We start from the raw sequence: 21879 nt of genomic DNA, 5'->3' as shown, positions 1-21879 counted from the left end.
TGGAAGGACTTTGGCGGCTTCTTAAAGCAGTAAACCAGAGGTCACCGTACGACCCAGCGACGGCATGTTAGGGCTTTTATTTCAGACCACGGCAACTGATGTTCACCGAGAAACTGTCCGCACACGTATGTTCCTGGCTGCCTTGTGCGTCGGTCCCCGAGGTGAGAACCATCGCGGGGTCTCTGTGTGGGTGGTGGTTAAACAGGCCGGGATCCACCGGACCGCAGAATTCTCCTTGGCCAGGAAAAGGAAGAAGCTCAATGCAAAGGCAATTTGGAGGAATCTACAGGCAGGATGTGAAGTAAAATATGTGAGTCCCAAAAGACTTCCTGTATAAGATGTGATTTTTCATTTCGATCGATATTTTCTGCAAAAAAAAAAAAATTTAGAAATAAAGATCTAATGGGTGGTGCAGGGTTAGGTGCAGGGAAGGGCACGTGGGCGGGGGCAGGTGGTGGATACTGTCATCCAAGGACAACAGGAGGGACCCTCGTGGTGACGGATGTGTTCTCTACCTTGATCGCTGGGATGGATACGTGAGCGCACGCGTGGGACACAGTTACATCACTGTAAGTACCCACACAGCTTAGGATGAGGAAAGAGTTAAAGGAAGGGTTAATGAAGAGGCACAGAGAGCATGAGGTACAGAAGCCGACCACTTAAATACAACAGTTAAAAATCCAGGCACACTCAGATGCAGGGGCAGGGTGGACGGGAGGGGGAGGAGGGGAGGAGAGAGAGAGAAGCAGGAGCAGAGGGGGCTGAGGGGAAAGGCTACCTCCTCAGCTGCTCTCCCGCTGGCCCCGCCCCATCCCCCTCCCATCAGCCCCTCTGGCCTCCTGGGCAGGTCCTGGGACCTGTTTCAGCTGCTGGCTCCGGAGCCTCTGCCAAGGCCACGGGCAAAGCAAGCATCACTCTTCCTTTCTATAACAGCTGGATTGGGGTATAACTGATATCACGCAAGGCCGCTTGCTCTAAACTTTGCTTTCTGGTCTCAGGATCACCTGGCATCTCTGAAACCAAAGCCACAGGTGGGGAGCAGACAATGAAAGGGACACTTGGTCACATCATTCATCAGTCAGTTTCACATGCCAGAGCTTCAGCGGAGTCACTGAGACCCTGACCCCGTCGCAACTCTAAGCACGAGAAATGGCCTCTGCGGGGCCCCACGTCCTTCGGTGCCCTGGGGTGTGAGGAGCCAGGCCCCTCGCGGGCGGGTCCCCGTCGGAGCGCAGCTCTGGGTGACCCGTGTCTGCTCCCTCACCGCTCACTGTCGTCACCAACACTGGTTGCCCCTCCGTCTGTCCACCAAGGACACTAGTGACTGTCTCCCATGTTACTGACACCACAGGCCCCGGGTGGACCTGGACGCAGTGGGGTCCATTGTGCGTGGCCCTCCTGACGCCGTGTCCTGCCGTTGAGTGGTGGAGGGGACTCCCAGGAGAGGGTCCGCAGAAGCCTTGCTGGGGACAATGTCACTGCAACCTTTGTAAAAAACAACCCTTGACTAGAGAGCAGAGGACGGAGATGGCTCTGTGCCCTTGTGACCCCTTAGCTGACCAAGGTCACTGCAGGACTGAGCCTGAGTCCATGTGCTTCTGCTCATTCAGCCCCGGGCCCACTCTGTCCCCTGAGACCAGCCACCCATGTCCCCTCCTGCCTCCTTGGGGTCACACAGGCCACGGGCAGCTCCTGGACTTTCATCTGAGAAGCCGTCACCGGGGACCAGCCCTGAAGGTGCTCCCGGGCCAGCTCACGTGGGTGTCCCGCATCAGTGTTCCCGTGGACGATGGGCGGCCCCCTGGAGGCCCCAGGCCGTGGCTGTGTGAGAAATTGGGGCGCTTCCGTTTCCAGGGAAGCTCTGGACGAGATGAACCCGTCCCGTACACTTGCCTCCCTGGGAAAGTTTTGGACATGGTGCAAACGCAGTGCTGAGACCAGGGGGATCAACGGTTTTCATTTCAGTGTCCCCCGTCCACCCAACTCTGAGGCTGTCCCTGTGGACGTGCCCTGCACTGTGCCCTGTGAAGTCCGAGGACAGGTGTGGAGCCTTTCTTGGCACCACAGGCGGAGGGTCTGGCGCAGCTGCAGGGCCTGGCCGTCCTGCGCACGTGTCACGCCCGAGAGCTCCGCACACGCACACGCTCCTCTCCAGACCCGGTTCTGCTCTCACCACGGGGTCAGGTCTCTCTGTCCTGCCTCTGCTGAGGGACACGTGCTTCCTGCCACATCTCTGCCCTACAGGACCCCTGTCATAAACCTTGTTGCACTCAGAGCTAAGACATTCACTGCTGTGACTTCCATGGTCCAACTGACACCCCAATACCCATGCCCTTCCCTAATCAGACCCCACTTGGAGCACTGGACCCGATGGCAACTGGGGACAAAGTCATCTCATCCAAATCTCTCCCTCAGGGTGTTTCCCTTTCGGGCTGGGCAGGTCCTTCCTCCCCACAGGCCTGTGGCTGAGGAAACACAAAGACTGCCGTGCTGTGAAAATGATCTAAATTATGAGCTGCATCTGCCTCTCCTTAGGGGTGTCACCTGGGGGAGGTGCAGGATGTTGGGACTGTCAACCACAAGAGTGAGGGTCTCAGGGTCCTGGGGAGGGGGCAGAGGCACGGCCTGCTGACCCTGTGAGGAGCTGGAGAGAGGGGGAGGGAGGTTTTGGCCTCACTTCCCCTTTGTCTGTATCACTGTGGCTTAACCATATTGTCCATCAATTTTATAGTCTGCATCACAGATATACTCAGCCTCGTCCTCAGGCTGGAGGTTGGAGATGGTTAAGTAGCGGTCCGCCCCAGAACTGGAGCCCGAGAAGCGGTCGGGGATTCCTTCCCCGTTCCTGTCGATTCCGCCACTGGTAACGTACAACAAATGCCGAGGGGCCTTCCCTGGCTGCTGCTGATACCAGTAAACGGTGGAGTCGCTGTGCTCACTGCTCAGGGTGCAGGTGAGTGTGGCCGAGGCTCCCAGAGAGGCATAAGCAGAGAGAGGCTGGGTCAGCACAGGCTCAGCACAGAGACCTGCAAACACAAAACACGGGGATGATGCCGATGCACCCAGACAGGATGGATGCCCCTCGGGACTGTGCTTGGAGGGAAACTTCAGGGAGAGGGGCCCCTGGGTGGTCAGGGATGGTCTGACCTGTGGAGAAAACCAGGGGCAGGAGGTAGAAGGGAGCCCAGTCCATGGCGGCAGTGGCTTCCAGGAGCTCTGCCCTGAGGCTGCCCAGCTGGCCCTGGCCTCTCCAAGCTCCTGTCTTATCCTCTCTTCTTGCAGCTCAAGAGGGAAGAGCATGAATGCAAATCTGTTTCTGTGCCTCAAGTTGTCTGCGTCAGCTCTGGTCTGAGCCTGCGCCTGCGCCTAAGGCCTCTTGCTGGTAATTTCCTGAGGTCAAATGATGGCCCAGCTGTGGGTTTCAGAGTGGAGAGCTGACTTTACCCAACACAAGCGTCTTCAAAGGATGCATCACCTCACACACACTCTTTGCCCTGAGCATAGCCCAGGGACAATGAGACCCATCAGTCCTTAAGGCAAGTTCCACAGCGCCACCAGCTGTCCGCAGGGTGAACGTCACCCTGCAATGTTGACCTTGTTCAGCAGAATGAGTTTTCTTTGAGCCCTCAAGAAAAACGAGACTCTGGATTGTTTTACCTGCACCTAACCTGATCTCAGCCCCTCCCCTCCTTCTGTCTGATGAGCAGGGAACCCTCCTTGCGAGGTTGCTTATTTTCCCAGAGCCCCCCAGACAGTGATGATGAGTCAGGATTCCAACCCTGGAGACAGACATCAGGGCCTGACCTTTAAATCCCCTCCCTGCCCGGCCTCCTCCCTGTCCCCTCATCTCCTCCTCCTCCTCTGTTCCAGGCCCCAGGCTTCCCGAGGCCCTGAGCCACAGCCCCCCTTCCGTGTGCAGGTGCTCGAGCAATCAGATCGTCACCACGGTGGACTCTGCATGGTCTTGAAATCAGAGGCTGTGTGAGCACAGGGGTGGGGCACAGGGAAACAGTCACCTGTTTTCATGAAACCTTGGTGTGAGAGAAAAGTGCAAAACATTTTCATATTTTATATTTAATTTATATTTAAATGGATAATATTGCCAACTAAGTTAATTAAAATCTATTTTGAAAACTAATTCCATTTGTCTCTTCACATTTTTAAATGTGGCTCCTGGAAAACTACACAGTACTTATGAGGTTCAAATTTTTATTTCTATTGACGGGTGGGAACGCACTTCCAAGTCACTGTATCAGTCACCTGCTTTTGAAATGGGAGAGAGAACTTCCTGTCACCTTGAGGAGGGGACACATCTCAGCTTTGAGAGCACAATGAGAGGCCAAGGACGGCGGTGAGACCAGGGCTCCGGGCCAGAAGCCCTCGGTGCTGCACCCGCTTTCTAGTTGTGACCTCAGACGAGATCCTCATGACCCAAGGCCTCCAAATGGGGTTTTGATGACGATGTGTGACACAGAGCACCTGCGATTAAACAGTTCGATAAAATGACGTGCTGTGAGTGATGCTGATCCAGATTAGGCACCAATAAATGTTTCATCCTCCTCATCAATACCTTCCTCCTTATCCTGATATGGAATGTAAGCAAAGGCCTCGAAATGGATGACGAAAGTGATGGAGAGGGAAAGGCTGGGGTTTGGGACATTCGACATTGGAGACATTTCTACGCACCACCGATACACGCACAGCAGGCACACGTGTGCTCCTCCGCACGCGCACACAATGCCCTTGGCACGAGTCATGGGAGGTCATCTCCCCATGACATGTCATCTCCCCAACCCCCTGATCTGATCGTCAGAAATGAGAATGTTGTACACGTCATTAGTAAAGCGGAGGCCACTCTGGTCTAGGGTGGGCCTTAATTGCGTTAGAATGCTGTCATTATTAAGATGGGAAACGTTGTGACAGACACTCACCAGTGAGACCACCATGTGAAGTGGGAGGCAAGGTCTGTAAGCCAAGGACAGCAGATGCCAGCGACCCCTAGAAGCTAGAAGGGAGGCTGGGAGAGACTCTCTTTCACAGCTCACAAAACACCAACCCAGCTAAAAATTGATCTCAAACGGTTAACCTCACAAATGTGAGACAGTAAATTTCCATTGTCACCCGTGGTGGTTTCTAAGATGCATCTGCAGCACCGGCACAGCCCCCTCCAAGGACGCAGCTCTGAGGGCCCCAGCAGCAGGGCCTGCCCTTCCAGAGGCTTCTGTCTGTCTGTCTGATCCCACCCCCTGGGGCGGGGCCTCCTGCCAGCAGCTTCCCTCCCCTGAGGCTCTGATTCTCCTCCAGGGAGCCTGCCTCTGTCCCCGGAATACTGTCTGTCCTGCACTCTAAGATCATGGTCCCCCTCTCAGCTCCTTCTGGGGTCCCAGTGAGCAGTGGCCGCAAGGTTCCCAAGTCTGCCCTGTCCCACAAGGCCGTTCCTCAGTTTCCACTGTGAGGATCACCCTGCGTGTGAATGCTCAGCGTCACTACCTTGTGAGACCTTGTGCTCAATCCCTCCCTTGCAGGACTGAGTCTAACTGAGACAGAGATGCAACTGAGCTATGAGCTGTGCTGAGGGCAGCACAGGGGGACATATGGGGTCTGATGAGTTTCTCCAGGAAAACCATGTCCCTTGGTCTTCATGTCACGCGTGGCCTCCCTGAAGGAAGGGATTTTTCTACCGGACCTTAAAGGAAAAGGTGGAGTTAACCAGGACGGGATGAGCACCCAACGGAGGACGAGGGAGGGAGCTGCGATCGCCCGGCAATGGAGAAGGGGACTCACGAGGAGGTGGCGGCCCTTTGACAGCAGGACCCAGGGCTCTGTCAGGGTCCAGGCGCTGGTAGCAGGTGAAGGCGGACCTGCAGCCAGTAGGCGCTCCGCTCCCCCAACTGCTTCCTCAGGCCGCACAGGCAGGCCAGTGCCCACTGTCCCCTCGTACCTTCCCCCTGCTGATGGGAGAGAGGTGAGTCCTGAAACGGTGGACAGAGAGGTCCTGTCCTAGGACTGAGTGGGGACGGTAGCTGGAGGCGGGGTCTCCAGGGGACGCACCCCCACTCACACCCAGACTGCGCGGGATCAGGACAGCACGGGCACCTGCCTCTCGTGCACCACCCGGTTGTGTCTGAGAGCACAGACCACAGGCAGGGACGGGGTTGCTCACAGGTGGCCTCATGCACTCATGTTCCGAGGGACAGGCTGTGCCACGTGGTGAGACAGGGGAGGGGACTCACTTCTTCAGCCTTGAACGAGAAGGTGTCCCACGTCAGGAAGCCTGACAACACAGCAGGGGACAGGAGGAGAGGGGGCCAGTCCAGGGCGGGCTGTGTTCACCCCCATCACTAACACACTCTGGCGGAGAGCCCCGTGCCCACCCTGCGTGGGACCCCAATAAGTGCCAGCCTCCTGGTGCACGGAGCATAGAGGGCGGCTCAGAGGACGTGTGGCCACCTCGGTCCTGAGGTCGGTTCTTGCCCTTTCCCTCAGCCATGTTAGGCTGCGGTCAGGGGCGGTCGGTGTCAGGAGACACGATTATAACGTCCATGTGACAGCTGCTGCTGCACAGAATATGGTCACCCTCTGTCCGTGGGTCCCACAAGAGTGGGAGGAGAGAGAAGTCAGGACACACTGGGCCCCTCGGCTGACGGGAGGGACGGAAGGGGCAGGTGAGGGCAGGGTCAAGCCCACAGGGATCCCGGTGGAGGGAGAGCAGGTGCCCTGTGCAGCACAGATGGCGGTGCCCTCCTGTGGTGATTGTCTCTGGGCCTTGAGAGGCAGGTGGACAGGAGGGAAGACTCTTCCTCCTCAGAGGTGTGGTCCTCAGAGATAAATGATTTTTATCGTCATAACATTTCCTGTTTCCTGATTCTTTGCAGGAAGGTTTACACAGCAATGTGACCGTTTCCGTGCTCGCTCAGGAACACTGTGCTTCTCACTGTGTTGGTGATTCCCATTTTGAGATTCAGTAAATTACCTGGACACGGGTCCGTCCTGTCTCCACCTGCTTTAGCCTATAACTTTCTAAGATGCCTCCAGCACAGACTGTACTTTGGGCTAAGTTCCCGCAGTGGGGACAACATCTCCTCCCCAGTCAACGTGATGCCTGATGGGGGGCTTCCACCCCACTGGGCACAAGCAGCATATGAAGAGGAGCTGACTCTGGGACTGTCCCCCACTCTGGTGTCCTTCGGTGGTTCCCTCCTCAGCCTCAGGTGGTTCCCTCCCAGGTGGGTTCCCTCCCAGGTTCCCTCACCAGCTTCGTGGGAACATCGCAGACGCCCAGGGCGTCCGAGGTGTGCAGCCGCCTCCTCTTCCCCACCCTCCCCCCGGGGCTGCTCTTTTCTCTGCGGGGCCCTGGAAACTCCCCCTGACAGGGAACCCCCCTGGGGAGGGGTCGCGGGTCTCTCTGGAGGGAAGCCCGGAGGCAAGGCCTGGGAACGGCGGAGCTGTGACAGCGGAGGGCTCAGCTGCAGGGGCTGGGTCCTTCTGGACTGAGGCCGGGACTTGTGAACTGGGCACGGGGCAGTCACGGGCCCGAGTCACACTCGGGGAAAGGCATGACCCTGAGGGAGGTGGTTCTTTGCCATCGGACCTTCCCGGTGAGGGCACAGCTGCGGTCGTGGGGGCCCCAGCAGGGGTGCTGGGTGTGCGGACACTGGGTGGCTCTGTTAAGAGTCTGGGGCGGCTCGGAGCCTTGGGCCTTAGGAGCTCAGCTGAGCTGGCAGCTCTGGGGATGAATGAGGAATGTTTCACCAAGGAGCAGCCCAGTCATCATGACGTAAAAGTTCAGGGACTGATACTTCTGGATTAAGAAAAGTGGGACCAGTCCTGAGTCAGGCCTTCCTTCCAGAAGTGACAGCGCCGCTCGGACACCAGCCGGCTATTCCCGCAGGTGCTGAGTCCACCGCTGCCCCACTGACTGCACAGCTGCCCGAGGCTGGGGGAGGGGCTGCCTGGACCTGGGACATGGGACCTGGGCCAGAGCTGCGCATGGCTTTGTCTGCGGTCCCTGTGTGGCCTAAGGAGAGCGTGACCCAGATGGAGGTTTGTGTCTCACTTCCCCGTCTGCCTGTGTCACTGTGAGCATTATTACTGCTGTCCCACACCTGACAGTAATAGTCCGCCTCGTCCTGGGCCTGGGCCCCGCTGATGGTCAGGGTGGCCGTGTTCCCCGAGTTGGAGCCAGAGAATCGGTCAGGGATCCCTGAGGGCCGTCTGCTGTCACCTATAGATGACCAGCACAGGGGCCTGGCCGGGCTTCTGCTGGTACCATTGCACAGCTTTACTTCCAATGTTGTCTCCCCCACAGGTGATCCTGGCCGTCTGTCCCAGGTTCACGGAAGCCGAGGTCGGCTGTGTCAAAACATAGGAGGCCGCAAAGCCTGCAAGTGAGGAAAGCAGAGGTGTGTTTGAGGTTGAAGGACCCCTTCCCAAGAGACCCCTGCCTGCCTGCCTGAGGGGTCTATAGGGATTCTGTAGGCCATCTTTCTAAGTCCCCGTGGCCCAGGGGTCTGGCTACCACATGAAGCTTTGAACAACTGAGGACCCCTGCCTGCCCTTCCCCCCGGCAGGGGCAGCCCCTCAGGCTGACACAGAGCCCCTGAGCACAGCGGGAAGCTCAGCCCCTCAGCCCCTGCTCCTGCCACAGAGTCCTGTGCATGGGGCTCCCGAGGCAGCGCCCTGCTGAGCTCAGGGTCAGGGTCAGGCTGTCCAGATCCCCGGGCTGGGGTGGGTGGGAGCCTGGGCGCAGCACCTGCGCAGTGAGCGAGGAGGCCGAGGAGGAGGTGGGTCCAGGCCATGGCGGGGGTGCCCGCTTCTGCGCCCTGAGCCCGAGCTGGGCAGGGCTCCTCCTGGGCCTCTCTTATCCCCTTGCTGGGGAGGCAGCTGCTGGGTATGCAAATCAGCCGGGGGTCAGGGGCTGCCTGAGGAGCTTGTGGTCCTGAGACTGGCTCAGCACTAGGGACACAGGGCAGGGAGGGGCGGTCCCCACAGACAACATCCACAGCTCAAAGGTCCTGTTTCTCCTCTGGTGCCAAGGTGGGCAGCTGACATCACCCCGACGGTCTCATGGCCTCGCTCCTGGTTGGCCAGGCCACAGCAGGGCTCAGAGGTGACATTTGTCTGCATGTTCTGAGCACATTATTGAGTGTTAGCTGTAGAGGTGAGGATATGAGTGTGAGGTGGGAGTGGGTCCCACGCCCGTCAGTTTGTGAGCACAGAGCCTGAATGAAATCCCATTTTTCTCAGGGCACAGGGCGTGTTTGGAGCCCCTGAGAGGCTGTTAGGCTCTGTGCTTGGTTACAGCTCCTGGGACAGGTCACGGATGCTGTGTCCCAGTGTCCCCAGTGTGCGCTAGTGCCAGGGACAGCGCCAGTGCTTGAAAAGGGTTGACAGGTCCAGAGTTGTAGCACGAATGGCGTGGGCTGGTCAGGGTGAGTTACCTACACCTGTGACAGAAAACCCAGCCATTCTGCGAGAACCACATCTGAGAGTCTCAGAGTCAGAAGTAGCATCACAGTAAAAGGTGATACTGTAGAAAACTGACCAGTCTGTCTACCGGTGTGAGGTGGTGGTTAATAACTCCACTACTTAGTACAATTAAAATATTTTAATTCTTAATAAAGAGACTGATAACTCAGAAAATAAACTACAATGATCCCCCTGCCTGTCAGAATTCCTCCTTCCCAGGGACCTCAGACTCCAGGAGGCTTTGCCAGGCGGTCTCTGCTGCCCCCTGGTGGCCCCTCCGCACTGGCTGCTGGAGGAGCAGGTGTGTCCTGTCTCCAGGTGCAGAGTCTGAACCTGGTGCTCAGGTGGTAGCTGCCTGAGCCAAGGGCTGCTAGTCCCAGGGGAGGAATTGCTGTTCTCTGCGTAACCACTGCCTGTCCCCGCAACCAGGCTCAAGAGGCTCAGCGACCATGTGTAAAATATGAACAGGTTCATAGAGGGGATGGAGGGGCGGGGCCCACCTGTAGAGTCACTTGTGCTCCTGGGAGTGGTCTGGGGACAGGGCGTTCAGGGACTGCCTCTCCCTGATGCTGGCCACTGGCATGAGGTCAAAATAGGGAGATGGTGGCATCTGCTCAAAGACTCAGACAGGAGACGCTCCCCCAGCGATCGCTGACTCAGACCCGGGCAGACTTTCGATCCGGGGCCATTCGTGTGAACAGGACTCAGTCCCTGTCCCACAGATTCCGTTGTGCACATAGAATCACAGTGTGGACACGCTTGTGTGGGCCACAAAGCAGTCACCACCTCCTTTACCTGTGTGTTGTCTTCCATCCTCACTGAAAAGCCAGGCAATCGCTCCTCTGAGGTCCCTCTTGGCCGGTATTGATCTCATGGGCCAGCTTTGACATATGGGTGTGCTAGTCACTTGATTTTTATCTATGAACTTTAGCTCTTGGGAAGGAAAGAAACAGAGTAGATCGCAGGTCCCTTTCCCCTGAGCCTGGGCGTGATCGCTGGAGCTACAGCAGCCGCCCTGAGTTCCATGCCACCAAAATGTAAGGAGAGCCAGCACAGCAGGGCTGGTGGAACAGAAAGCGAGAAACCCTTTGGTCGTCATCGAGTGGGGAGTATCTGCAGCACAGCCATCGAGGCCCAGGCTCGTTGGTGCAGGACAGAAATAGGCCCCTGTCTGTCCACGTCTCTTCTTGTTGTGTGTCTGTTTTGTCACTAAAACAACTTTCCTGACTAATGAGCAAAATAATTAGCAAAAATCAATTACTCAATAATGAAACCAATTTTAGGGAAGTAATGATACAGCTACTGTAGTTTCAGATAATTAGTTGAGATCAGGCAAAAACTGACAGGCAGGTCTTGTGTGGGGAGAGGCTGGAGGCGTCTCTCTGGAGGCGACCCTGGAGCTGCCTTCAGGACGGGAAGAGGAACCGGGAGGAAGCAGTGAGTGCGGGGACAGCAGGGTCAGTGTCTGTGGGGAGGGTCTGGTCTGCCTGAGGATGAAGGACAGTGAGAAACTAAGGTGTTTATGATACAAAACCAGGCCAGTCCACTGCGACGTCGTCTATAACATTAAGGGTTGTGGTGCAGGACCGGACGTCATGCTAAGGGCACGCCTGGCCAGGAGACAGAGCAGCTGGAGGAGGCTCCAGGGGGAGGAGGAGCCACTGCCATGTGACCGCTGTCCTCTGTCACAGAGGTGAGCGGGCAGAATGGCCACTAAGACTGTCACTACACAGCACCTGCTGCTTCCCTCTGGTTTGCACAGGAAGCCACACGGGACCTTCTCTTGTGACCCAGAGAATTCTGGGAACTCATCGTCCTGCTGTCGCAGTTATGACCCTGTTAGAAAATATCACGCTGGACGTGAACTAGACTTGAATGAGACACATCACTTTATCATAACATGATCTACTTCGTCTAAACATTTGTAGTAAGATTGTTGTATCTTTATCATATATTATAAACCACAACATAGACTGTTATTGTGTGTTTGCTTTGACCAGTGATATCTTTTACAGAATTTCATATGACAAAAAGGTCCTATATAAATGCAGGCAGTAATACTATTTCATGCCTTCAATTTTCTGTGTAGCTCACGCCTCTTTCTAATGCGTGTCCTCTGTTCCCTCTGATACTGACATTCTGCAGGTGGCCAGTTCTTTAGTTTTTTTACCCTGCAGTGCGGTGCCAGTTGAGGACTCAGCTGGGAGTTCCCCCAAGGCCATCCTGACCCTGAGCCACACTCTGAGCCGGGTCAGACCTTGGGGGGAGGGCGGGTCCCCTCCACCAGCAGCACTTCCCTGTGAGGCCCCCTGTGGGCTGCCAGGACCCAGCGGGGGAGGGAGGGAGGGGCAGCCCTGTGGAGGGGACTCAGGGGGGTTCCTCAGTGTCCCCTGCACGGGGCTGTTCTGTTTGCAGCCAAGGCTACAGGGATACCCTGGTACTTCCTGAGCTCCCATAGCGGGGGCGTTCCAGGGAAAATTGTAGGACAGGTGTCCAATGAGGGACCCCATCACCATTACAATGATGTCAGGGACCATTTCCACTGGATGTGTGTCTGGGTCTGTGAGTCCTTCCACTCATGCCCTCTGTCTCCAACTCCCTCACAGGCCCAGGAAACACCAGGTTGGCCCTGTCCCGGGAGACTGAATCCACTGCTGTCCCAGCCCCTGTGGAGCCACCTGAGCTGGGAGGTACAGCCTGAGGACCTGAGGTCTGGGGACCGGGGCCAGAGCTGCCCCTGGCTTCATCTCCAGTCCCATTTGCGCTGCAGGAGAGCGTGACACAGAGGGGGTTGGAGTTTTTGTCTCACTTCCCCGTCTGCCTTTGTCACTGTGAGCATTATAATTGCTGCTCCATGTCTGACAGTAATAGTCAGCCTCGTCCTCAGGCTGGAGGTTGGAGATGGTTAAGTAGCGGTCCGCCCCAGAGCTGGAGCCCGAGAAGCGGTCGGGGATCCCGTCACCCCTCTCATGGCTTCCGTCGCTCTTCAAATACATCAAATAGCGAGGGGCCTTCCCTGGCTGCTGCTGATGCCATGCAATGGTATAACCGCTGTGCTCACTGCTCAGGGTGCAGGTGAGCTTGGCCGAGGCTCCCAGGGAGGCAGAAGCAGACGGGGGCTGGGTCAGCACAGGATCAGCACAGAGACCTGCAAACACAAAACACAGGGATGATGCCGATGAATTCAGACAGGAAGGATGCCACTCAGGACTGTACTGGGAAGGAAACACCAGGGAGCGGGAGCCCTGAGTGGCCAGGGATGGTCTGACCTGTGGAGAAAACCAGGGGCAGGAGGTAGAAGGGAGCCCAGTCCATGGCGGCAGTGGCTTCCAGGAGCTCTGCCCTGAGGCTGCCCAGCTGGCACTGGCCTCTCCAAGCTCCTGTCTTATCCTCTCTTCTTGCAGCTCAAGGGGGAGGAGCACAAATGCAAATCTCTTTCTGTTCCTCAATTTGTCTCTCTCCTCTCTGGTCTGAGCCCTGAGCCTGAGACCCCCTGCTGGTAATTCCCTGAGGTCAGAAGATGGTCCAGGTGTGGGTTTCAGAGTGGAGAATTGATTTTGCCCAACACAAGTGTCTTCAAAGGATGCACAGTACACCCCCCCTTTGCCCTGAGCGCAGCCCAGAGGAAAGGAGGCTCATCAGTCCTGATGCAAGTTCCACAGCGCCCCCTGCTGTCTGCACGATGAGCACCGTCATGCAGTGTTCAGCTTTTTAAACAGAGTGACTGTTCATGACTTTTGAGCCCTCAAGGAAAGCTGACCCTTTCTGAAAGTATTACCCGCATCCCAACCAGACACCAGCCCCCGCCCCTCCTCCTGTCTGATGAGCAGCGAACCCTCACTGCGAGGTTATTCATTTTCCCAGATCCCCCCTGACAGTTGTGATGAGTCAAGGCTCCAATGCAGCCCAACCTCAGGGCCTGGTGTTTGAATCCCCTCCCAGCTAGGCCTCTCTCCCTGTGCCCTTCCCCTGTCCCAGGTCCCAGGCCTGCCCAGTCCCTGAGTCACAGCCCTCCTCCTCTGGACAGGTGTTGGAGCAATGAGATCGTCACCGCGGTGCACTGTGCACATCTCTGAAAATTACAGGCTGTCTGTGCACACAGGTGGGCCAACAAAATATTTACCTATTTTCATTAACTTAGTGTAATCAAAATGTCAAATACACTAATAGTTTACATTTAATCAATATTGATTGGTAATATTGTCAAATAAGCCATATAAACAATATGTATTGTGAAAGCTAATTCCACTTGTTCCTTCACTTTTTTAAATGAGGCTGCTGGAAAATTTTAAATGACACGTGGTTCAAAATTTCCTTTCTATTGATAGGTGTGCACTTCAAAGTCAGTATGTCGGTCACTTGTATTTGAAATAGGAGAGAGGACTTTCTGGCGCCTTAAGGAGAGGACGCATCTCAGCTTTGAGAGCACAGTGAGAGGCCAAGGACAGTGGTGAGACCAGGGACCGTGGGCCAGAAGACCTCAGTGCTGCTTTCTAGTTGTGACCTCAGCCAAGATCCTCAGGATCCCAGGCCTCAGCTTCCCCATCTGTAAAGTGGGGCTTTGGTGACAATGGCCGACACGCAGAGCACCTGCGATTGGACAGTTTGATCAAAGGCAGTGCCGGGCGTGGGGCTGATCCGGATTAGGCACCAATAAATGGTTATGTTCCTCTCCTCAATATCCTCCCTCCTAATCCTGATATGGAATATAAAGCAAAGGCCCTGGATAATGGCTGAAGAAAGTGAGGGAGAGGGAAAGGCTGCGGTTTGGGACATTGGACTCTGGAGATATTTCTATGCAACACCGACATACGCACACAACACGCACACGTATGCCCTTCTGTGCCCACGCACAACGCCCTTCGCTCAAGTCAAGGGCGGGCACATCTCCCAGCCCCCTGTTCTGATCACAGATAATAAGAATATTGTTGATGTCATTAGTAAAGAGGAGGCCACACTGGACAAGGTGGACCCTGAATCCCATTAAATGCTGTCATTAAAAAGGGGACACACAAAAGTGAGTCCTTCATGCAAAGAGGGAGGCAGAGTACAAGCCCAGGACCATGGATGACAGTGACCCCCAGAAGCTGGAAGGGATGCAGGGGAAAACGCTCCTTCACAGTCCACAAAACACCAGCCTAGCTCAATATTCACCTCAGGCTGTTAGCCTCACAAACATGAGACAGTAGATCTCTACTGTCACCCCGTGATGGTTTCTGCATCCCCAGCACCTGCACAGCCCCCTCAAGGACGCAGCTCTGAGGGCCCCAGCAGCAGGGCCTGCCCTTCCAGAGGCTTCTGTCTGCCTGTCTGATTCCACCCCCCTGGGGGGGGTCTCCTGCCAGCAGCTTCCCTCCCTGAGGCTCTGATTCTCCTCCCAGGAGCCTGCCTCTCTCCCCAGAATACAGTCTGTCCTGCACCCTGAGACCATGGTTCCCCTCTCAGCTCCTTCTGGGGTCCCAGTGAGGAGTGGCCGCAAAGTTGCCAAGTCTGTCTTGTCCCACAAACCGTCTCCGGTTTCCAGTATGAGGATCACCCTAAGTGTGTAAGTTGAGTGCCTACTTTGCGGGACCCTGTGCACACTCCCTCCCTCACAGACTGAGTCTAATTGAGACAGAAGATTCAACTCAGATGTGACCTGAACTAAAGATGCACAGGAGGGATACGGGGTCTGAGGGTTTGTTCTGGAAAAGCCTATCACTTGGTTTATGTCATGAATGGCCTCCCTGAGGATGGGACTTTTATGTAGGACCCGAAAGGAAAAGGTGCCGTTAAACAGGCTGGGATGGGTACCCTGTGGAGGATGAGGGGGTGGGGGGAGCTGAGGTTGCTCACAGGTGAGAAAGGGATTCACGAGGAGGTGGGAGGCGTCTTTGACAGTAGGGCGCTCGGCTCCAGCAGGGTCCAGGCAGCTGGGGGCAGATGAAGGTTGGCCTGAATCCTGTGCGCCCGCCCCCCTCCGTCGGCTTCCTCAGGACGCACAGGCAGGCCCATGTCCATGGTCCCCCCATGACTTCCCCTGCTACTGGGAGAGAGGACAGGCCTGAAATGCTGGACGGAGAGGCCCCGTCCTAGGACAGGGTGGAGAGGGTAGCTGGAGTTGGGATCTCCAGGGGACACCCCACTGCAGTCCCGCCCAGACTGCGCGGCATCAGGACAGCACGTGCATCGGCCTCTCCTGCGCCACCTGGTTGTGTCTGATCGACCAGACCACAGGCAGGGACAGGGTTTGTTCCTGAATGGCCTCATGCGCTCATGTTCAGAGGACACGCTGTGCCAAGTGGGGAGACAGGGGAGGGGACTCACTTCTTCAGCGTTGAACTAGAAGGTGTCCCATGTTAGGAAGCCTCACAACGCAGCAGGGGACAGGAGGCCAGCCAGGTGGACAGGGTTCACCCCCATCACTAACACTGTGGCGAAGAGCCCCGTGCCCACCCTGTTGGAGAACCCCAATAAGTGCCAGCCCCCTGGTGCATGGAGCACAGAGGGAGGCTCAGAGGAGCTTGTGGTCACCTGGGTCCCTGAGGTTCGATTCCTGACCTTCCCCCTCAGCCGTGTTAGGCTGCGGTCAGGGGCGGTCGGTGTCAGGAGACACGATTATAACGTCCATGTCACAGCTGCTCCTGCATAGAATATGGTCAGCATCTGTCCAGGGGCTCCACATGCCTGGGAGGAGGGGGACGTCAGGACAGAGTTGGCCCAACACCTGACGGGAGGGACAGAATTGGGCAGGGCGAGGGCAGGGTCAAGCCCACAGGGACGGTGTCCTTCTCTCCGCCCTCCTGTCGCGGCAGCCGCAGTTCCACCCCGAGCGAGCCAGAGGGCTGCGACGGCCCCCCCAGGACACCGCTAGATCCCCTTTCCCGCGACCTCGCCATGGCAACCTGGGGACAGAGCTGCGCTTGGCCACTGGGTATCCCTCTCCCATATGCTGACCTTGGCAAAGCTGCCAGAGATATTTTCAACAAAGGATTCAGCTCAGCTGAGCTGCGAGGCTCTCAGATTAATCTTGAAATTTTCTCCAAGGAGCAGCCCAGGCACCACGATGTAGGAATTCAAGTACCGTTATTTCCGGACCCAGGACTCGGCACCTGTACTGTGTGGCCCTCCTCCCAGAAGTGACAGCGCCGCACAGACACCAGCCCGGCCTGGTCCCGCCGGCCCTGAATCCACCGCTGCCCCACCCTCCGCACAGCTCCCTGGGAGGGGCCGCCTGGAACCTGGGAGACGGGACCTGGGCCAGAGCTGGGCATGGCTTTGTCTGCAGTCCCAGTGCGGCCTGAGGAGAACGTGACCCAGATGGAGGTTTGTGTCTCACTTCCCCGTCTGCCTGTGTCACTGTGAGCATTAATACTGCTATGCCCTGCTGCACAGAAATAGTCCGCCTCGTCCTCGGCCTGGGCCCCGCTGATGGTCAGGGTGGCCGTGTTCCCCGAGTTGGAGCCTGAGAATCGGTCAGGGATCCCTGAGGGCCTTTTGCTGTCACTATAGATGACCGTTACAGGGGCCTGGCCGGGCTTCTGCTGGTACCAGGAAGCATATTTACTTCCAATGTTGTCTCCCTCACAGGTGATCCTCGCTGTCTGTCCCAGATTTACCGACACTGAGGACGTCTGCGTCACCTCATAGGAGGCCGCAAAACCTGCAAGAGAGGGAAGGAGAGGTGTGTTTAAGGTTGAAAGAGCCCTTCCCAAGAGACCCCTGCCTGCCTGCCTCAGGGAGCTATAGGGATTCTGTGGGCCATCTTTCTAAGTCCCCGTGACCCGGGAGTCTGGCTACTCCATGAAGCCTCCAAGGAAATGAGGACCCCTGCCTGCCCTTCCTCCTGGCAGCGGTTGCCCCTCAAGCTGACACAGAGCCCCTGAGCACAGCGGGAAGCTCAGCCTCTCAGCCCCTCCTCCTTCCAGAGTCCTGTGTGTGGGCTCCCCAGGCAGCGCCCTGCTGAGCTTAGGGTCAGGGTCAGGGTCAGGCTGTCCAGATCCCCGGGCTGGGGTGGGTGGGGGCCTGGGCGCAGCACCTGCGCAGTGAGCGAGGAGGCCGAGGAGGAGAGGGGTCCAGGCCATGGCGGAGTTGCCTGCTTCTGGTCCTTGACCCCGAGCTGGGCAGGGCTCCTCCTGGGCCTCTCTTATCCCCTTGCTGGGGAGGCAGCTGCTGGGTATGCAAATCAGCAGGGGGTCAGGGGCTGCCTGAGGAGCTTGTGGTCCTGAGACTGGCTCAGCACTAGGGACACAGGGTAGGGAGGGTCAGTCCCAACAGACCTCACGCTCAGCCCCGGGATTCTTGGTTTCTTCTCTGGTGCCATAGCATGCGGCTGACATCTCCACCGCTGACTGTCCCACGCCCTCACTCCAGGTTCGTCAGGACATTGCTGAGATGAGAGGACACGTGTGTCTTCATGTTCTGAACCCATTATAGAGCAGTAACTCTGGAGGTGACAATAACAGACTGAGGTCCTACTTCCCTCACAGTTTTGAGCACAGAGCGTGAGTGAAATCCCCACCTTGCTCAGGGCACAGGGCGTTTCTGGAGCCCCTGAGATGCTGAAAGTCTCTGTACTTGGTTACAGCTCCTGCGACAGGTCACGGACGCTGTGTCCCCGTGTCCCCAGGGGTGCGCTAGTGCCAGGGACACGTCCAGAGCTTGAAAAGGTTTGACAGTTCCAGAGCTGTAGCACGAATGGGGTGGGTGGGACAGGAATGAAGAACCTAGACCTGTGCCCGGGAAACTGGCCAATTCTACTAGAAGTAAAGCTGAGAGACTCACAGTCAGAATGTAACATCAGTGTGGAAGGTGATACTGCAGAAAACATCCTACACCTTCTACAGGTGTGAGGTGGTGGCTAATCATCCGCTTGTTTAAGCACAATTAAATTATTTTGATTTTTAATACAGGGACGGATGAATAAAAAAACACATTATAGTATCCCCCTGCCTTTTAGAATTCCTCATGCCCAGGCCCCCAAGTCTGCAGGAGCCTTTGCCAGGTGGTCTCTGCTGCCCCCCTGGTGGCCCCTCCGCACTGGCTGCTGGAGGAGCAGGTGTGTCTTTGGTCCAGGGCAGAGCCTGAACCTACTGCTCAGGTGCTAACCGCCTGATCCACGGACTGCAGGTCCCAGGAGAGGAATTGCTATTTCTACATAAACTGCCTGTCACACGACCAGGGACAAGAGGCTCGGATCACTCATACAATATAAACGGGTACATTTGGAGGATAGAGGGGAGCCCATCTGAAACATCTTTGCGCATATCTCTCGGGTGGCAGTGTGATTCTGGGGCTCGGACAGGGAACCCAGGACTCAGGGGCTGCCTCCCGCTGCTGCCCCCACTCGTGCAGGCTCTGCCCTGGGCGGTGGCGGCTACTGCTGCAGAGACTGAGAGAGCGGAACACACCCCCGCTCACATGGACTCAGACCCTCGTTGCCTGCCAGGCGTCCATCCTGGTCGTATGTGTGGACACGACTCAGTCCCTGTCCCCCAGTTCCGTTGTGCACATAGGACCTCACAGGGGACACGGTTCTTTGGGGACACAGTGCACGGTCACCACCCCTCCCTATCTTTGTCTTCCATCCTCGCTGAAAAGCCACTTGATTGCTCTTCTCAGGTCCCTCTCGGCCAGTATTGTTCTTGTGGCTCAGTGCTGACCCTTCGGTTGGTTTGTTAGCTGTTCTTTTTCCTTAGAGCTTTGGCTTTGTACAGGAAAAGAATAGACTAGATTTACGCGGCTCCTGTCCCTTGAAGCCAGGTGCGACAGCTGCAGCTGTGGGGCCATCCTGAGGCCCGTCTGCAGCAAGTTGAAAGCAGAGCCTCCATTGCAGTGATGATGGTCAAGAACGTGAGAGGGATTTGGGGCCCTCATCGAGCAGGTGCGTATCGGGAGAACCACCGTGGGGCTCCAGACGTGTTGTGCAGGAGAGAAATGGGCTCCTGTCTGTCCCCGCCCCTTATTGTCACATGTATGTTTTGCATGAAAAAGTTCCTGACTAATAAGGAATAAAATGAGCAAACCTCAATTAATCAATAATGAAAACAATTGTACTTACCTGGCTGGGGACATACCATGGTCACAAAGGTGGTTTTCCCAGGGGGAGGCGTACCCATTGCGCTCTGGGTGTGCTGACCCCTGCTATTTCCCCAAATGTGGGAAACTAGACTGCAGAATTTGTGGTAGTGGGCGACTGCGTTCGCGCTCTCCCCTGGCCAAAAAAATAATAATATAATGAAAACAATTATTGGGCCATGATTACAGAGCTGTAGTACTTTCAGTTAATCAGTTGAGATCAGATAGAATTGACAGGCAGGTCCTGTGTGGGGAGACGCTGGAGGGGTCTCTGTGGAGGTGACCCAGGAGCTTCGTCAGGACGGGAAGAGGAACCAGGAGGAAGCAGTGAGTGTGGGGACAGCAGGGTCAGTGCCCTGTGGGGAGGGACTGGTCTGCCTGAGGAGGAAGGACAGTGAGAAACTAACGTGTTTATGACACCTAAGCAGGTCAGTCCACTGTGACGTGATCTATAACATTACGGGACGTGGTGCAGGACCGGACGGCACGCTGAGCACGTGCCTGGCCCAGGAGTCAGAGCAGCTGGAGGAGGGTCCAGGGGGAGGAGGAGCCACTGCCATGTGACCGCTGTCCTCTGTCACAGAGGTGAGCGGGCAGATGGGCCTCAAGAACTGTCAGCTGCTTCCCTCTGGTTTGCACAGGAAGTCACACGGGACCTTCTCTTGTGATTTAGACAATTCTGACAACATAGCACCCCTGCCGCCAAAGTCCGAACTCCTGGGAAAATATTACACTGAGCAATAACTAGGCTTGAATGAGACACACCACTTTATTATAACATGATCTACTTCCTCTAAACATTTGTAGTGAGATTGTTGTATCTTTATCATGTATTATAAACCAGAACATAGACTGTTATTGTGTTTTTGCCTTAAATTCTGATATCTTTTATAGAGTTTCATATGACAAAAAGGTTCTGTATTAATCCATGTGGTAACAATATTTAATGCCTTTTATTTCCTTGTGTAGCTCACGCCGCTTTCTAAAGCATGCCCTCTGTTCGCTCTGGTACTGAGGGTCTGCAGGAGATCAGTTCTTTAAGATTTTGTACCCTGCGATGAAGACTCAACTGGGAGTCCCCCGCAAGGCCATCCTGACCCTGAGCCACACTCTGAGCGGGGTCTGACCTTGGGGGGAGGGCGGGTCCCCTCCACCAGCAGCACTTCCCCATGGGGCCTCCAGTGAGCTGCCAGGACTCAGCGGGGGAGTGAGGGAGGGGCAGCCCCGAGGAGGGGACTCAGGGGGGTTCCTCAGTGTCCCCTGTAAGGGGCTGCTCTGTTCGGAGCCCAGGCTGCCATGACATCCTGGGGCTTCCTGAGCTCCTATAGCTGGGGTGTTCCGGGGAAAATTGCAAGACAGATGGCCAATGAGGGGCCCCGTCACCATTACACTGATGTCAGGGACCGTTTCCACTGGATGTGTGTCTGGGTCTGTGAGTCCTTCTACTCATGCCCTCTGTCTCCAACTCCCACGCAGGCCCAGGAAACACCAGGTCGGCTCTGTCCTGGGAGACTGAATCCACTGCTGTCCCATCCCCTGCAGAACCACCTGGGCTGGGAGGCAGAGCCTGAGGATCTGAGGTCTCGGAACCGGGGCCAGAGCTGCTCCTGGCTTTGTCTCCAGTCCTATTTGGGCTGCAGGAGAGCGTGACACAGATGGGGTCAGGGTTTTTGTCTCACTTCCCCGTCTGCCTGTGTCACTGTGAGAACCACTGCTGTCCCCGGTATCACAGTAATAGTCAGCCTCGTCCTCAGGCTGGAGGTTGGAGATGGTTAAGTAGCGGTCTGCCCCAGAGCTGGAGCCCGAGAAGCGGTCGGGGACCCCGTCCCCCTTGCTATGGCTTCCGTCACTGTTAACATACATCAAATAGCGAGGGGCCTTCCCTGGCTGCTGCTGTTGCCATGCAATGGTGTAGCCTCTGTGCTCACTGCTCAGGGTGCAGGTGAGCTTGACCGAGGCTCCCAGGGAGGCAGAAGCAGACGGGGGCTGGGTCAGCACAGGCGCAGCACAGAGACCTGCAAACACAAAACACGGGGATGATGCCGATGCACCCAGACTGGAAGGATGCTCGTTGGCATCTGTGCTTGGAAGGAAACATCAGGGAGCGGGAGCCCTGAGTGCCCAGAGATGCTCTGACCTGTGGAGAAAACCAGGGGCAGGAGGTAGAAGGGAGCCCAGTCCATGGCGGCAGTGGCTTCCAGGAGCTCTGCCCCGAGGCTGCCCAGCTGGCACTGGCCTCTCCAAGCTCCTGTCTTATCCTCTCTTCTTGCAGCTCAAGGGGGAGGAGCAAGAATGCAAATCTGTTTCTGTTCCTCAATTTGTCTGTCCCAGCTCTGGTCTGAGCCCTGGGCCTAA

The 21879-nt window shown here is 56.4% G+C and overlaps 1 non-coding gene and 4 gene segments (V, D, J or C); 1 reads left to right on the top strand and 4 right to left on the bottom strand.

Moving 5' to 3' along the window:
* Positions 1–2703: 2703 nt before the first annotated feature.
* Positions 2704–3270, bottom strand: LOC129086278 (immunoglobulin lambda variable 4-3-like). The segment is given in 2 exon segments: positions 2704–3026; positions 3148–3270. Coding segments are annotated over 2 exon segments (369 nt in total).
* Positions 3271–7832: 4562 nt separating this feature from the next.
* On the bottom strand, positions 7833–8798 carry LOC129086277 (immunoglobulin lambda variable 3-9-like). The segment is given in 2 exon segments: positions 7833–8381; positions 8753–8798. Coding segments are annotated over 2 exon segments (595 nt in total).
* Positions 8799–9976: 1178 nt separating this feature from the next.
* On the bottom strand, positions 9977–12820 carry LOC129086276 (immunoglobulin lambda variable 4-3-like). The segment is given in 3 exon segments: positions 9977–10044; positions 12278–12616; positions 12738–12820. Coding segments are annotated over 3 exon segments (453 nt in total).
* A 4812-nt stretch (positions 12821–17632) lies between these two features.
* Positions 17633–21730, bottom strand: LOC129086275 (immunoglobulin lambda variable 4-3-like). The segment is given in 3 exon segments: positions 17633–17688; positions 21204–21539; positions 21662–21730. Coding segments are annotated over 3 exon segments (438 nt in total).
* Positions 19500–19663, top strand: LOC129086397 (U1 spliceosomal RNA). The gene has a single exon (XR_008530806.1). It is a non-coding gene; the product is annotated as a U1 spliceosomal RNA (small nuclear RNA).
* Positions 21731–21879: the final 149 nt, after the last annotated feature.

This window comes from Pteronotus mesoamericanus, unplaced genomic scaffold (genome assembly GCF_021234165.1).
Source record: "Pteronotus mesoamericanus isolate MK-2021 breed Mesoamerican mustached bat unplaced genomic scaffold, CSHL_Meso_final scaffold_371, whole genome shotgun sequence".
Classification (NCBI taxonomy): Eukaryota; Metazoa; Chordata; class Mammalia; order Chiroptera; family Mormoopidae; genus Pteronotus; species Pteronotus mesoamericanus.
This window is presented reverse-complemented; position numbering and strand designations above follow the sequence as displayed.